Below are 17547 nucleotides of genomic sequence, written 5' to 3' on the forward strand. Positions count from 1 at the left end.
GCTCCGTCAGAGCAGCCGGCAAGGACAGAAAGTCAACCAAAGCGGAGCCTACCTGTACGTCAGCCTCCGACGCCGGCCACTTCCTCTGGGCCCTCTCCTCTGGCCCAATCGGGTCTCCCCGGTCCGCGGATTTAGCGTTCCTTGGTCCCGCTCTCTTCGGTCATTGGCGGGCACCCAAGACACACCGCCCAACAGCGTGCCTGTCAGGGGAGGGACATCCGGTCCGCCATCTTGCCTCCCTTTTCGGCGTCGATATGCCTGCCGGCAGCTCTTTGTTGCCAGCACTCTTCGAGACGCAGCGTCTCCTTCTCCGCAGCCTTCGCGGCTGCCGCCGTGCTGCCAGCGCCCTGCAGACCGACATGCGCCCACCACCGACGTGAATCCGGGAAGTCCCTGCCTGAGAAAGAAAAAACACGCCCGGCCCGGCACTAGGCAGGGGACTCACCTTCCCGGACCCGTCCAACTGAGGACACCTCCTCGGCGAGGCTTCTTCCGACGCCATGCCGCCTCGGCCTGCAGCAACGGCACGATCCCTGGAGACCGCTGCTCTCCAGCTAGGCATACCGCCCGCCCGTGTCAGGGAAGTATGGCCATCAAACGGACCCCTGGCGGTCCGTGGGGTTTCTTCTCTCCGCGGGGCTGTGTGCACGCAGCACCCGCGGAACGTGGGTGGTGTCCCCTGCTGCGCCCGGCCATCCACAACAAATTTATTTGTTGCAGGTCCCCGCCTTGCAACAGGCGGAGCATCCTGCCGACTACGCCAGATGTCAACGGCACCCGGGCACAGACAGGCAGACATCTTGTTTTGCACAAACCACCACACGTTTATTTACACTATTTACAAATTATGGTCACAAAGACCCAGAACAATGGTCACAAAGACCCAATCCACACCGTGCACAGTACCCCAATCAGTCAATAATCCTGGCCACAATGCCTTTCTTCGGGCCGCCTCCACTCTCCACTGCTTCGTCCTCCTTCCACCCGACTCCAGCTCTGAATGAAGGGAGACGGCCCCTTTTATAGCTGACCCGGATGAGCACCTGGTGTTCCCGCATTCCTTCATGGCCACGCCCCAGCGTGGCGGAAGTGCCGGCTGTCCTCCCGGCTGCTCTCCGGGCGGCGTCATAAATCTTCCCCCCAGCACTTCCTGGTGTGGCAGGAGTGCTGGGGAAACAAGTCCCCAAGGCATTGGGGCGCCTCCTGGCGGTGACCACGGGCTCCTACAGGAAAAGGCTTCCATGCCCTTGACCCGTGGTCCCCAAAGCAACCCGGAAGGCGAACCCCACGTGATCCAGGCAGGGCTCTGACCCTCTTCCGGTCCCTCCTGGCATCCCGGCCGGGTCATGGCCCCTGGCATCCCTGACAATGGTAAATGCGTTCAGTTTAATAATTTATCATACCAGCTCATTCATAAACTGCAAGTCACTGTACTTCTTTTTTTAAATGGACTTTTCATGGTGCATGTTATAGTTATATACTGTGTGAAGCAGGATTATTGTATTTCTTTGTGTGATGCAAGTGCTTTTAAAATAAAGAAGTAAAAAGAGCATCTGCTTAATATTTAAATATCTTCCTGATCATTTAATGCTAACTTTATTCTAATTTCTGGATAACAATATATACAATTTCAAACCTGTTTAATCCAATTCAGGGTTGTGGGAGAACAGAGCTTTTCCCAGGAACACTAGATTCAAGGTGTGGACATGACTCCAGCCCATCAAAGCCCCCACTCCTGCACACTCACAAGGAGTCAGTTTAGAGTCATCAGCTGTCCTAATTTGCATGCCTCTGGTAATATGGGAGGACACAAGAGTACCTGTTAGAAAACCTACACAGAGGTACATGGCTAACAACTGGACATAGAATCTGAACCAAAGACACTGGATCAATGGGGCAGCAATTCTACCAACTACACCATCATGAATCCAAATAGTCTTTATTTAAATACATTAATAATAAACAACTTTAAAGCAAGAACATATTTCTGTATTGTTTTAATCAAATGATGAATTCTTTTTCTCTTTATAAAGATTTTCAAGACAAGGTTCCCATACAAGTGATCCAGATCTACATGTTTGATGAAAAGAATAAGGAATGGATTGTAACTTCTCAAAAAATATTGTTTTTTATAGCAACATCATCATTATTATTCCTCATTATTTCTCCATGTGAAACTTTATAGTCTACAATGTTAAGAAGTAAGTCAGTTATTTTTCTCTTTAGTCACTGTTGTTTAATTTCAGGGCTAGCACACCAGTCTATGTTTACTTGAAATCAATGGACTTCAAATGATTCACCATCCTTTTGGTCAACAAACCTCTTAAGAGACAATTTTAGTGTAGAAAGCCAAATGTATTTTTTTCAAGTGACTTTCATAACGTTAGCTACAATACATACATCACTTACTTACTGTTTCATTCTCCATGAATGATCTTATACTGTAAGTGAGAATAACATGTAATTTTCTCATCAGTAGCAATGGGCTTACATAAGAGGTGCGACAACATTTTGTGACACTGTCCATACAGTAGAGTTACACTTAAAGAGCCTTATTTAACACAGATTAAATAATAGGTCTGGTGACCTTCAATTATATACTATGTATAAATACATACACAGTATACATACGTATATATAAATATATATACTGTATATATATATATATATACATCTTCTAAATAAAAAAATTATTATCAAGTAAAACAAATCTATGGTCTTTGCTTGAGTGAGCCAGTAAAACAGGGGATGCACACATACTGAAAAATCTACTTGGGAATAAAAGTTATCTTCTTAAAAAATAAAGCATAAATACATCAGGATGAAATGAAATGACAAGACAATAAGATTTTGTATGTTCTGGTCCCAGAACAGTTGTTACTCTGCTGAAAAATGATACAGTATTTATAGAAAAAACATTGAAAATAACTTTAAAATTAACAAAGGCACATTTGCATTTTTTCAGGTAAACATTATTTCTCTTTCTTGTTCAATTTTGTCCAACGTTTCATATATATAGCTGGCTATCCCATTACCTCAGAAAAAACATAACAATTGTTTATGTGTGCAACATTACAAAAGTAATCAAAATCAGTTTATTGTAGTGTAACCCTTCAATATCACTTTGGCACTTTGATATAAAATAGCAGCATAAAAATCTGCATTAGTGAACTTTTTTTTTTTTTTGATAAAAAATCTCAGAGAGAGAGAGTTTTTTTTAATACATTTTGCATTCTTCACCTTTGGCTACACTGTAGTCCATTTCTGTATTATTTACAAAAATCTGAAGTTTTGTATCTGAACCAGTGGATGAAGAATTTGATCGATTTGTTAAACATTTCTTGATTAGCTTAGCAGAGACCAATAAAAATGAACTGAAGATCATTGAAAATCCACTCTGAAGAAATGCAGCTGTATAGGTTCCTGTGTTGTCCACCAGCAGTCCTAAAAGAAGTGATATCAAGATTAATTAAAAATAATTAAAAGTATTTAATGTTAAGCTTTCTTGGAAATAAAACTCACAATGTAGCAATGACTTGTAAACGGTTTTGGCATGAATTCATTAAAAAGGTGAAATGGTACCGTACCACCATCCTGAAATTCAAGAGTGTCACAAATCTTTTAGGGTATAGGTGTTAATCCTTTATCAGGGGCTTTCTCACAAACAGATCAAATTCACAGAGTAACTGCCTGTCACAAACTATGAATGATATAATATCTTACAATCTGGCACTAATTCATACCTACAGCAATACCCCCTTTATAATGCCTTACTGTGCCTGCTCTGCTATCATTGGCAAAATCAGAGGTTTTTCTCCTTTTTTTGTAATTTTTGTGTGTGTACATAAGAGGGATTGCAGTTATTGTTCGTAATCTAATTTCTTCAGGTTCTGTAAAAAGCGAAATTTCCACTTGGGGACACAAAGATCGATCTATCTATCTATCTATCTATCTATCTATCTATCTATCTATCTATCTATCTATCTATCTACCAGATGTCGGAATATTTTTGATATCAGTTTTTTACTTGTCTGTGATGTCCCCTGGGTCAGATGAGTTACAGTAAAATGACAGCGCTGACACTGCTTATTCAATACCAGTCATACTGTCAATCCTCTGGCCCACGGAGGCAATGGACAAGTTGACATGGCTCATACCTCATTCACAGCTTGTGGAAAGACTGAAAATCAGTATTGGTCAAGAAGTGTAACACTCTCCATACACACATAGGAGGTACGGCCAAAAGGCACACTTACAACTACACAAAAAATGCTTTTTCTTCTTGTACAAATATTTGCTCATAGCCACATGTGTGTTTGATATTCCTAAAATGGTCAAGAGAGCCTCATGCCTGTTGTACCCTGTAGATGCACTGGCTAACTGATAGAAAGGCACACATATGCAATGACTATTCCAAATTGAGATGAGAAATCTCACTGTAGCTCCATAACAAACACCCAAGGCAACCAGCTTTTAGATTTGCGGTCACCAATGTCTTGATCAATGCCTCTGATTTCTCTGTCTAGTAAATAACCAGGGAAATGCTGCATAATGTTTCACCGGCTCAAAAATCAGTCCCAACTTTTAAACTGTTACCTTTCTTATATAAAGTATAATAGAACCTGCATTCAGGAATGTGAGTACCAGCAGAAAAAAGTGATAAAGGACAAGGAGGAGGCCTCATAAAGCCTATGTAAGTCATTCAGTATACTTGCAAAAATAATGCATGTTGTCATGCCAGTGTAACTCGTACACTACCAAGGGACGGTATACTGCATCTGATTGTTAAGACTGCTCCAGCAAGGCTATATGTTGGTGCACTATTGTGCTCAGTGAGACCGTGTGTCCAGAATAGACACATGTCATGACCACCGGGGCTGATAACTACAGTAACTACCACATTACCTGGAAATTTAGTCCTTGGTTCTTTGTGTGAAGAAAACTTTCTAACATTTGTGCAAAATCTGTCCTTAACAAGTTTCCAACCATGTCCTTATATTTTTGTTGAAGAATTTATTTTAAAGTAACAGCTTGGGACCTTGCATCATGTTTGGGAAGACAAGACTAACACAAGTGAGAAAGAGCATAGAAATAATCTTATAGGAATGCCATAAATAAGCTCTTTTCTAGAGAAGGATGATGCCAACAGTTTAAAAACAAATATACAATCCAGCCTAGATTGAATGTAATGGCCAGGGAGAAAAATATAAGAAAACTCAAGCTGAGTGATTAAGGTTCAGGCGTGAAATAATGTTATAAAGATGGTGGGCTGAATGGGGCATAGGTTGGTGAAGTGGGAAAGGAAAACAGCCAGAAGTATGTGTTAGTGTTCTCAATCAAGATAATCTCAAAACAAAATGGGGAAAAAGAGAAAGACCCATCAGAGTAACCACAGGTAACGTGCATAAGCCACCAGGGGTCAAATGGTCTCCTACCATTTACCAATAGTAAAATCTTTACCAAAATATAATTAAAAAACTGGTTTAAAAATTACAGGATTTACTATGCATCATAATTGGTGGCACAATGGTAGCACTGCTGCCTCGCAGTAAGGAGACCTGGGTTTGCTTCCCGGGTTCTCCTAGAGTGGAGTTTGCATGTTCTCCCCGTGTCTGCATGGGTTTCCTCCCACAGTCCAAATACCTGCAGGTTAGGTGCATTGGCGATCCTAAATTGTCCCTAGCCTGTGCTTGGTGTGTGTGTGTGTGCCCTGCGGTGGGCTGGCGCCCTGGCCGGGGTTTGTTCCTGCCTTGCGCCCTGGTGCTGGCTGGGATTGGCTCCAGCAGACCCCCGTGACCCTGTGTTAGGTTATAGCAGGTTGGAAAATGACTGACTGACTGACTATGCATCATAATCCTTATTAAAGAAGAGGTAGGGGTGCATTTAACAACTTTGTATATTAAAAAATTGCATCATTCTAGAAGTTCCTAAAGTACTGAATATTCATGGTTTAGGGACATATTCTCTCCATTACATGATGCTAGTAAACGATAAACAGGTTAGATGCAAGGGAATTTTTTAATCTAACTGCCTCACATTTGGATAAGATTAGGCTCCCATCTGCTTTGTAGACTTTGTGGCAATAATATATTGTGACGGACAGCCGGGTCCCATGCCCGGCAGGGACGCCCCTGCTGCTTATGTTCCGGGGGAGCCACCAGGGCACTCCAGTACCTCTCCCGGGTCGCTTGGTGGCAACCTCCATGGCCGACGGTGATTCCCTAACCACCTGCAGGGTTCCATGGGAGATGGAGTCCTCCACAGCCTGGTTGGGGGCTCGGATGGCCACTAGGGGGAGCTGCATGGACTCAGCAGCCTGGCTGGACGAATCTTCAGCCCCACCCGGATGTCAATTAGGACCAGGTGGTCAAGCACCTGGAACACTTCCGGGTGGGTTATAAAAAGGGCCAGCCACCACCACTCAGAGAGCCAGGGTTGGGAGGAGGAGGACTAAGCTTGAGGAGGAGTGGTGGAAGAGAAGAAGGATTGTTGGTTGGGTTTTCAGTGTGTGCTTTGGGACTGTGTGGCACGGGGAAGACGTGTCCCACAGCTGAAGAAAAATAAAAGACTTTTGTACTTTTTATACGTGCCTCTGTGTCTGTCTGTGTCGGGTCCGGCGCTTGTATAGCGCCTTTGTTACAATATATAGACAGAATAACATTTTTAGATGCAGATAGAACAAAGTTTCAAGCAGTGTAGGTGACAGAGAATCATATTTTGTTTGATTTTAATGCCTAAATTAACATTTATACCTAATAAAATAGAACAATACTCATTTATACATTTTTGAAAATGTTGCATTATAGTAGTATGGATAAATATTTGCAAATTTCTCATACCTGCAATAGGTGGACTAACAAGGTACGGTATTGCATGAAGAAAATATACTACTCCAAGGGCAGAGGACAGGTATTTGGTGCCTACAACATCTGATGTTATCACAGGCATGAGGGCTACATAAGCTCCATCAAAATAACCGTAAAGCACAGAAAAAGGCACAAGGAGGGGAAAACTCTGCAAGACTGGAATGAACAGGCAGCAAATGCCATCCATTCCCACAGCAAAGAGATAGCAAAAATGACGATATTTCTTCAAGCACCTGAAAAGAAAAAGCACAAATATAAGGACCATTTGTAGTAAATATATTGTTAAAAATAAAGAATAATAATTCACTTTTAGTACCTTCATTTTTACTTATTTTTTAAGTCGCTAGGACGTTTGTTTAAATGCTTGCCATTTTACACATTACATTAGGCAGCCCATCTAGCAAGGGGCTGTGAAAGGAAAAATGGATATTAGATTGGCACAGACTGGAACCACTTTTCTAGAGTTTTGTTACAACATTGTAAAATAGGGCTCAAAACAGGGAAACATGAATGCCCACCATATTTTTGTCAATACTGTGGTGCACATTATAGATATGTTAAGTCAGTTAGTTGTGACAATAAGATTACTGATAACTTTCATATATATTCTTATATTTTGTCAAAATTAATTTCTAAAATACAAAAAATTCCAAGTACTAGTGTTATTTTGAAATTTGATTGTAAATATTTGCATGTTGGGCACCACGGTGGCGCTGTGGGTAGCGCTGCTGCCTTGCAGTTAGGAGACCCAGGTTCGTTTCCTGGGTCCTCCCTGTGTGGAGTTTGCATGTTCTCCCCGTGTCTGCATGGGTTTCCTCCCACTGTCCAAACACATGCAGGTTAGGTGCATTGGCGATCCTAAATGGTCCCTAGTGTGTGCTTGGTGTGTGTGTGTGTGTGTGTGCCCTGCGGTGGGCTGGCACCCTGCCCAGGGTTTTTTTCCTGCCTTGTGCCCTGTGTTGGCTGCGATTGTCTCAAGCAGACCCCCGTGACCCTGTATTAGGATATAGTGGGTTGGATAATGGATGGATATTTGCATGTTTTTTGCTTAGTTTTGCAACACTAATCATCTTGTATAGAGCTTGTTGTGGCCTTATAGCTGATTCTAGCCCTATGACATAGTGCATTCTGAGGAATGGTTAGTATATTATTATTATTATAATAATATACTTATATAATAATATTACTTAATTTTTATGTAGGTTCAAAAAACTACACAGTTTTATAATATAATGTTAATGCACAATTTTCATAATATAATTTTATAATAATGGAAATCATTATGATTCGGTAAAATAATACAGAATCACAATGGCTTTTAGAACACAAGTACAACAGAGGTTTCCATACGACATCTACTGACAATATCTTCACTTTTAACAGAACAGAGAGGTGTTTAGTTTGTAAAAATTGTGTTTATGAAGAAAGATAGAATAAAAATACACATGGTAATAAAATATGAACTAAAAGTTTTAAGTTCACATTACTGTTTAAGTAATAGGCAGATTGTTTTTTATATCAGCTAATTAAATCTGACTCCATATGCAATCTTGCAAACGCTAGTTTTTAAAATAATAAAGTGTGTTGTGAAAACCAACTGTGTCTGAGTTAGCAGAAAATACCTAGGAAACAAAGAATAAAAAATCCTCTATAGACAATCAACCTAATATAATAGCTTTACACTGTTTTCTAACTGCAGAGCACAAACGTACATGCAATATTTAGTATTTTGCCATTTAAACTGTCAATCAGGCAAATTTAAATATGCAAAAATTGTATAACTTTCTATGTCTTCATGCCAAAGTCTACCATTAACCTACTTAGCATTATATTTTTTCTTGAAAAGACATCTAAAAAGTGCTGCATGTTTTGGCTTGAAAAAATTACATTTCTATTAAATCTCATCTTTCTACTGTAAAACATGCACAATCCAACAGTTGGGTCAATAGTAGCATGATTCTTTGCTGATTTTCTTTCCAGACAGATCACCTTTTGAACAGCACACTGGACAGGTATGAGTGACAGGGGAATCACTTTCAGATTCATCAGAATTGCTTACAATTTCACTGCCTGAAAACAGATTCGCTTTATCATCACTACTGCCTCAACATCACTGCTCATATCACTATCAAGAGCATGCAACACCTGGGCTGCTGAAAAATGTTTCTCACGAGATGCTATTATGAGACTAGAGGAAAACGCATCTACACCATTGCCTGGGTAATGCTCGGGCCTGATGCTGTTAGCACTTTTACAGCTCGAGTAATCCTCAGGTCTAATGCTTACATATGACACATCTGTTGCCAGAGTGACACTTGGGACTAACACATTTAGCACTATTTTTACAGCCCAAGCGATGCTTGGGTCTAATGCTAAGGAGGTTAATTGAAAATATTGATAACATATATTTTTGGTCATTTATTCCGAACTAGTAAAAGAAGCAGTGCGTTAAAGAAGTCATGAAAAAGAAAAGGAAACATTTTAAAAATAACGTAAAATGATTATCAATGTAATTGTCATAGGCTTATTTTAGCATTGAGAGTGAATTTGATTGTAAAGAGTTTAATTTATGATTGTAAATGTTGTGTATGAGAAATGCACATTTTTAGGATGTAAGGATCTCTTTGTAAACAACGTTTGCAGTTCTGCCCTTAGGCTGTAAAATGACCAAGCTGTCCGCTGAGCTTACTGTTGAGCATGCAATGTACAGTTGGCCATGAGAGAAGCAATCTTGTGTCAATTCAATGCCGACTTTTTTTAGAGTCTGGCCCTGAGACTTATTTATTGTCATAGCGAAGTAAACCCCTAGGAACACTGATTTTACAGTTCTGTTCAATTAAATTGCCATCACCTATTTTGATGAGGAGTGCAGCAGACTCTCTGGCTTTTTTGTCACAGTTCAAGTAAACCCTCATGTTTATTCTTAAGACTAGCAAAATACCCGCGCTTCGCAGCGGCGAAGTACTGCCTTATTATTAAGAAGAAAAGTAAACCTTTTTAAACTGAGGGAAAATACACCAATAATTATTTGTTAAGGATCTCTTTGTATGCCACGTTGTCAGTTCGGCCCTCCGGTTAAAATATGACCAAGCTGTGCACTGAGCTTACTCTTGAGCATGCAAAGTACAGTTGGCCATGTGAAAAGTTATCTTGCCTCAAATCTCACAGCTTGGATTGCTGCTGTCATAATCAGTTTGAGTTTCATGGTTTGTTTCAATTACGTTAGTATTTGTAGGACTTGTTGTGTTGAAGGGACATTCAACATCTGTCAAGCGTTGTAAGCATACAACCGGTTTCATGGATAACTTTGCATCCAGCTTTTGAGAGTTTAAACATTCATAAACATCAAAGTGTCCACTACTCAAATCGTCACCTGTGAATCTAAGATGTTTTAAGAGGCATTGGCGGTTGTCCAAAGGTGTAAAATATTTGGCCATTTCGGTACACTTGAAAGCGACAACCGAACAATTCAGCAGCAGCCATCAACTCACATGCAGAACCATAGGTGAAGGGCTTAAGCATTTCACTCTTATAGTGCTCCTGTGTAGTATAACTATCTCCTGTACCGTCATCAGTCCACAACTTGAACCTGTCCCAGTCATTCAATACATAAGACACAATGTTCCTCCGGATATCAAGAGTGAGCCTGATATGGCCGTGCAATATTTAACACAGATAATCAAAAAGCCAGGCGCCATCTCCGGGCATGGAAACCGCTCAGTAAGTGATAGTTCTTTGATCGATGGTGATCACCTCGATAGACATGTTAATGGGGGTACGGTTGGAATGATAAAGGAAATGGGTACCTGAACAATGTAAACTAAGTCTAAAATACCTATACAATAACTATAATCGTAATAAACGAACAATAAAACAGCGGAGAAGCCGTGGATTAAATAAAAAGGCTGCAGTTATCAGCAGGAAGACATGAATACCGTGGCGAAGCAAGGAAGGGAATGAAGAGACCGGACCGACGGACGGCCTTATATAGGCAGGCAGCAAACAATGTGGGAGGCGTGGGAATGGGGGACCCAACGCTGCCTCACATGGCGACCGAGCTGCAGGCTATGAACGTATATATGTACGTAAGTAGGATTTAGTTAGCGTTAGGAATCCGCGTACCAAATTACTTGAAGATGGGCCTATAGGTAACAAAGGCCACTGGAAAGTTCAGTATGGCGGGCAACAGTGGCGTCGTACACAACGAAATAAGTACATACATCGGTTTCAGTTAGCGCAGGGAAGCTGCCTACCAAATTTCGTGAAGATGGGGCCATAAATAAAGTTTAACATGGCGGATGTTGTCGACCGTTATGACCGTTACGCGTAGAATTTCGAAATGAAACCTGCTTAACGTTTGTAAGTAACTAGTGATTAGTGAGTCAGTGAGGCCAACAAAGACCGTTGGAAAGTTCAATATGGCGGCCGAAGGTGGCGTCATACCACCGAAATAAGTACGTACATCGGTTTTGGTTAGCGCAGGGAAGCCGCCTACCAAATTTCGTGAAGATGGGGCCATAAATAAGAAAGATTAACATGGCAGACATTGTCGACCGTTATGACCGTTACGCGTAGAATTTCGAAATTAAAACCTGCTTAACTTTTGTAAGTAACGTGTAAGGAATGAGCCTGCCAAATTTCAGCCTTCTACCTACACGGGAAGTTGGAGAAAGTCAGTCAGTCAGTCAGTCAGTGAGGGCTTTGCCTTTTATTAGTATAGATAAGAACGTTGGTCCTAGGCCATAGGTGTGAAGACTTTAGACATTCTTTAACTTCGCCAGCACGTGTTCCTCTTGGGACAAAAGAAGACGTTATTTTGGAAACGTTTGTTAAAGGGAAATGAAACATACTTAACATTTGTACGTACAGTGTAAAGGATGAGCATGGGAAATTTGGGCTTCATATGTATATTGGAAGTCACAGAAATTGTGAGAAGGGGTTTCCCCTAAAGGAATGAAACCACCAAAAGGAGAGGTCAGTTCCAAAAGTTCCTTATGGCATAATGGTGAAAACTGCCAAAAAGAAGAAGTTATTTTCAAAAGTTCATTACAGAGCACGGCGCGAAATGAAACATACTTAACGTTTGTAAGTACAGTGTAAAGGATGAGCATGGGAAATTTGGGCTTCATACGTATATTGGAAGTCGCAGAAATACTTAGGAGGGGTTTACCCTATCTATATATACAGTTTACGGGGTACACCCGCCCCCCCCTTGGGTGTTGCAACAGGACATGAAACATACCTAACTTTTGTAAGTACACTGCAAGGAATGAGCATGTGAAATTTCATCTTCCCACCTATATGGAAAGTGCGAGTCAGTGAGGGCTTTGCCTTTTATATGTATGTATATATATATATATATATATATATATATATATATATATATATATATATATATATATATATATATATATATACTAGCATAACGCCGTAGCATACGGCGGTGTAAGAATAGCAAGGAAAAAGGTTAGAAAGGAATTCAGAAATCAAGAAGGAAGAAGGAAGAAATACTTCTTGAAAGACACAGTTGTGAATAGGTGTTTTGGTCGAGATGACAGATAATAATAACTCATTAAATTTATATAGCACTTTTCTCAATAATTGAAGCACTATCCACACAGGGAGGAACTGGGAAGCGAACCCACAATGTTCCACAGTCTCCTTACTGCAAAGCAGCAGCACTACCACCACACCACCTGTGAGGACAAATAATGATAATGATAATGAGTCGAACGATCTAACCCTAGAAAAAGGCACATACAACTGACCGTGGCTGAAGACTAGTTGTTAGAATTATTGTGAAGAGTAAACAGCATGTGGGTATGAGGAAGGCCGCGCTTCAGAAATTCGATTACGTAAATATAATCAATAACAACCCCAAAAAGATGTTGTTGTAGAATGTCTCTAAGAAATTCCTGCAGCTTAATCCAAAAGACTTGTACTACAATATCAGCTGCATGTGGGTGGGACTAGTTAGTGGAAGCAGGATGAACCAGAAGAGAAATATATATATATATATACTCAGCAAAAAAAGAAACGTGCCTTTTTCAAGACTGTGAATTTCAACAATAATGTTTTAAAAATCCAAATAACTTTACAGATCTTCATTGTAAAGGGTTTAAACAATGTTTTCCATGCATGTTCAATTAACCATAATCAATTAATTAACATGCACCTGTGGAATGGTCGTTAAGACCTTAACAGCTTACAGAAAGTAGGCATTTAAGGTCACAGTTCTAAAAATGCAGGACACTAAAGAGACTTGTCTACCGACTGTGAAAAACACCCAAAGAAAGATGCCCAGGGTCCCTGCTCATCTGCGTGAACGTGCGTTATGCATGCTGCAGGGAGGCATGAGGACTGCTGATGTGGCTAGGGAAATAAATTGCCATGTCCACACTGTGAGACGCCAAAGACAGCGCTACAGGGAGACAGGAAGGACAGCTGATCATCCTCGCAGTGGAAGACCACTTGTAACAACACCTGCACAGGATCGGTACACCCGAATATCACACCTGTGTGACAGGTACAGGATGGCCACAACAACTGCCCGAGTCACACCAGGAACACACAATCCCTCCATCTGTGCTCAGACTGTCTGCAATAGGCTGAGAGAGGCTGGACTGAGGGCTTGTAGGCCTGTTGTAAGGCAGGTCCTTACCAGACATCACCAGCAACAACGCCGCCTATGGGCACAAACCCACCTTCGCTGGACCAGACAGGAGTGGCAAAAAGTGCTCTTCACTGATGAGTCACGGTTTTGTCTCACCAGGGGTGATGGATGGATTCGTGTTTATCGTCTAAGGAATTGAGCACATCTGGGACCTGTTAGATCGCAGGGTGAGGGCTAGGGCCATTCCCCCCAGAAATGTCCAGGAACTTGCAGGTGCCTTGGTGGAAGAGTGGGGTAACATCTCACAGCAAGAACTGACAAATCTGGTCCAGTCCATGAGGAGGAGATGCACTGCAGTACTTCAAGCAGCTGGTGGCCACACCAGATACTGACTGGTACTTTTGATTTTGAGCCTCCCTTCATTCAGGGACACATTGTGAAACATTTTTAGTTTATGTCTTATGGTGTTGACTCTTTTAGTGTTCATACAAATATTTACACATTAAGTTTACTGAAAGTAAAAACAGTTGAAAGTCAGAGGGCGTTTCTTTTTTTGCTGAGTAATGAGTCGATATATATATCTTTACAATATCATAAGGGATTTTCACTGTTCTACCTTGGTCTGGGCTTTTTTCATTTAGAGTCTCTTTTCTGTTTTAGACTGTTATACAGAAGTTTAAAGCTATGCTACTGAAATCAGTCCATTTTCTCTTATCACTTTATTGTTACCATCATCCATTACTTTTGGTGAAAAATGACACCTTATGAAAGTTGAGTGAGTTGGAGATACTAAAATAGAACCTAGTGTATGTGTGTATGTTTGTGTGTTCACTCTCCAATGGACAGGCTCCTTGTCCAAGAATTGTTCCTGTCTTGCACCCTATGCTTGCTGGGATTGGCTCCAGCTTCCCTGCAACCCTGCTCAAGATGAGGCTGGATTGGAAGTTGGGTATGGATGGATAGTTTAGTATATATATTTCACATTCTTTTCAGTTTTTTGACAATATGTTTTAATGGTGAAATGTATTTTAAAAACAAATTGAGAAATTGCAAGATTTTCACAAATGATGTTCAGTTTATCAACTGATCTTAATATAATTATTTTTAAGTGAACGAAAAACACTGCCAAGATATGAACTGAAATGTGGAAATGTTTTTATACTAAACTAAATCATCGTACTGTTATGAATAAACAAAAACGAACTAGTTATTGTTGTGACATGTATTACTAATCTTAAGTAGAGATCATATTTAGTATAGAAATTTAAACGTAAACTTTAAATTGTCACACAACATGTAACAGGTATGAGCTCACCTACGATCAGTTAGCCATCCGAAGGTGATGTTTCCAATGATATCAATTATACCTAATACGGACATGAGAAAGGCAGCGTGCTGAGGACTCAGTCCAACACTCAAAGAATAGGGAACCAGGTAAACAAAGGGAATGCTGCAGCCATATGCCAAGAAAAGGAAGGAAACTGCCAGAACCATAAAGTCTGGCATTAAAAGAAATTTATACTCTTGCAGTGACTGCAAGCAAAGGCAACTCCGGTTGCAGTCATTTTTGCTTGTATGGTCTGTTTTGCACACAGAAAAGGCACTTAGATCATTGTGTTGTTTGCTGTATATTTTTTCTTCATCTGTGGGGAGGATGCCATTAATTTCTTCTTCTTTAAGGCTGATAGGTCTCATTAAAGCCCCACAGACACAAAGATTTGCAACAAGGCCACCAAGAAGGAAAAGAGCACCTCGCCAGGAGTAATGTTCAATAAGCAGCTGTACAACTGGAGCCAGGATAAATGTTCCAATCCCACTTCCTGACATTGCAATACCATAAGCCAGAGCTTTCCTCTTGAAGAAATATTTTCCTACCATTGCAATGGCTGGTGTGTAACAAAGTGCAAATCCAACACCTATAAAAAAAATTGCAAAAATTACCAAAAATATATACTAAATGATATTAAACCTTTTTAAAGAACTGTATACAGTAACCGGAACGTGTCCTTATTATTATCATATAACGTTTACAAATGCATTCTCAGGGGATAATTGTTGTTTGTTTACAGCTGGATAGGCAAAGACAACGTTAAATTACAGATGATTTGATTTTAGGTGCCTTAAGTTGATGTGTCCCGCATACATTGAAGACAGCAACTGTAGACACACACAGGTCACTTTAACTTCACAAGTCCACCAAACCTGAATGTATTTGGACTGTGGGTGGAAACTGGAAGAAAGCCACGAAGACTAGGGGTGAGAATGCAATCAAGCACCGTTAAAATGTTTGGGATGCTGGTGCCTTTAGCATTTAAATTAAATTTCAATACGTTGAGTCAGTTACTAAAAAGATATTGATTTCCATTACAATTCTCATAGAGTTTTACAATGTAAGTAAACAGAATAATTATAGTAGTTTAAAGAAAGAAATGTCATGGAAAATTTTAACTACCTGCAAATACATATTTTTTTCTCTCCAAAGATTTTAGCAAGGTTATTCAGATATATATGTTTTAAAATTTATGAAAAGTAAAATACAAAACTACTCATAGTTCACAGCATACATTTGTAATGAATCTCCACCAAAGACGCTTCACAAGTACTGAATATAGCTACAGTATTGTAGAATTGTTTTCATGTTACTATACAATTGGAACACAGACAGGTTAATTACCTGCTTTATGATCACATAGTTAATCAGAAATGGAGATTAAACTGACAGTCTTACATTTATTCAATTCTTGATCCATCAGGCCAAATTATTAAAAACAAATAAATGCAAAATCACTGAAATGTGAATGGGTCCAGATTTTTTTCATTAATTGCTTATAAAGTACATTTATACCAGTTTACTCTTTGGATTTAACAAACTAAAATTATCAAAAAAAAATACATTTGAAAAAGAAAATTGAAAAACTCACCAGTAAGCACTCCAAGTGTAAGATAGAGGTATTCAAGACTCGTGGCGAAGGAACTCAGTATAAGACCAATAGATGCCATAATCCCTCCTAAAATAATGGCAACCCGGCAAGATAAATGGTTTGCAATGAGACTGCCCAGTGGAGCTAAATAAGAACATATGCCATTATATTCAGAACAGTAATCATTTATTTAAATAGCATACAGAGTGGCATGAAATAACTAATTTAATACATTTTTAGCAGCAGGTTTCTAAAGTAATATTCAACATCCATTCACCTTCTAACCACTTATGCATTTTAATATTATATCCATTCATTCCATCCATCTCTATCTCTAAAGAAGCTTGAAATAGCTATGCATGCATTTGTAACATCTCGGCTTGACTACTGCAATTCTTTATATGTCGGTGTCTCTCAGTCTTGTGTCTCTCGATTGTAGTTAGTCCAAAATGCAGCAGCCCGGCTTCTCTCAGGAAAGTGCAAATACGAGAATATTACGCCGGTTTTAATTTCACTTCATTGGCTGCCAGTTAAATATAGAATTGATTACAAAATCCTAATGTTTGTTTTTAAATCTTTACATAGTCTGGCCCCACAGTACTTAAGTGATTTGTTACAGCCTTACATTCCATCAAGATCACTCAGATCTACTAATCTTAATTTGTTGCAAGTGCCTAGGTCAAGACTAAAAACCCGAGGTGACCGTGCCTTTTCTGTTGTTGGTCCAAAGTTATGGAATGATCTCCCGTTTCACATTAGAACTGCTCCAACCTTGTCTGTTTTTAAGTCCACTCTTAAAACGTATCTATTTTCCTTGGCGTTCAACATCTCTTGAACTATTGTTCTGTGTTTTTGACCTTAGGAACTTCGCCTGTGTTTACAGCTTGTGTGATATCATGTTTTATAATTTGTGTCTGTTTTATTGTGTATTTATTAATAGTGTTGTAAAGCACTTTGGTCAACCTCGGTTGTTTTTAAATTGTGCTCTATAAATAAAAATTGTATTGTATAAAATTGTATCTTTCAATCAAGTTTTTAATCTCATTATCCCGTCCAGGGGCATCGGGATAATATAATATCCTCTTTATTAAAATCCTTGGGTGCGTCCAGGTGTCCGTGTGTGTGTGTCTTCTGGTGAAGTGCGCAT

General features: G+C 39.9%; 1 protein-coding gene across 2 annotated transcripts in view; it reads right to left on the bottom strand.

Moving 5' to 3' along the window:
* Positions 1-1644: 1644 nt before the first annotated feature.
* The window catches only part of LOC120540754 (monocarboxylate transporter 12-like), an 84015-nt gene continuing 68112 nt past the window's right edge, over positions 1645-17547 (bottom strand). For both annotated transcript variants that reach the window (XM_039771799.1, XM_039771807.1), the window contains 4 exons: positions 16401-16544; positions 14795-15395; positions 6840-7099; positions 1645-3444 (listed from right to left, as the gene is read on the bottom strand). In XM_039771799.1, coding sequence (XP_039627733.1) covers positions 3218-3444; positions 6840-7099; positions 14795-15395; positions 16401-16544 — 1232 coding nt within the window. In that variant the 3' untranslated portion in view covers positions 1645-3217. The remainder of the gene's footprint in view (positions 3445-6839; positions 7100-14794; positions 15396-16400; positions 16545-17547) is intronic.

The sequence above is a fragment of the Polypterus senegalus genome, chromosome 1 (genome assembly GCF_016835505.1).
Source record: "Polypterus senegalus isolate Bchr_013 chromosome 1, ASM1683550v1, whole genome shotgun sequence".
NCBI lineage: Eukaryota > Metazoa > Chordata > Cladistia > Polypteriformes > Polypteridae > Polypterus > Polypterus senegalus.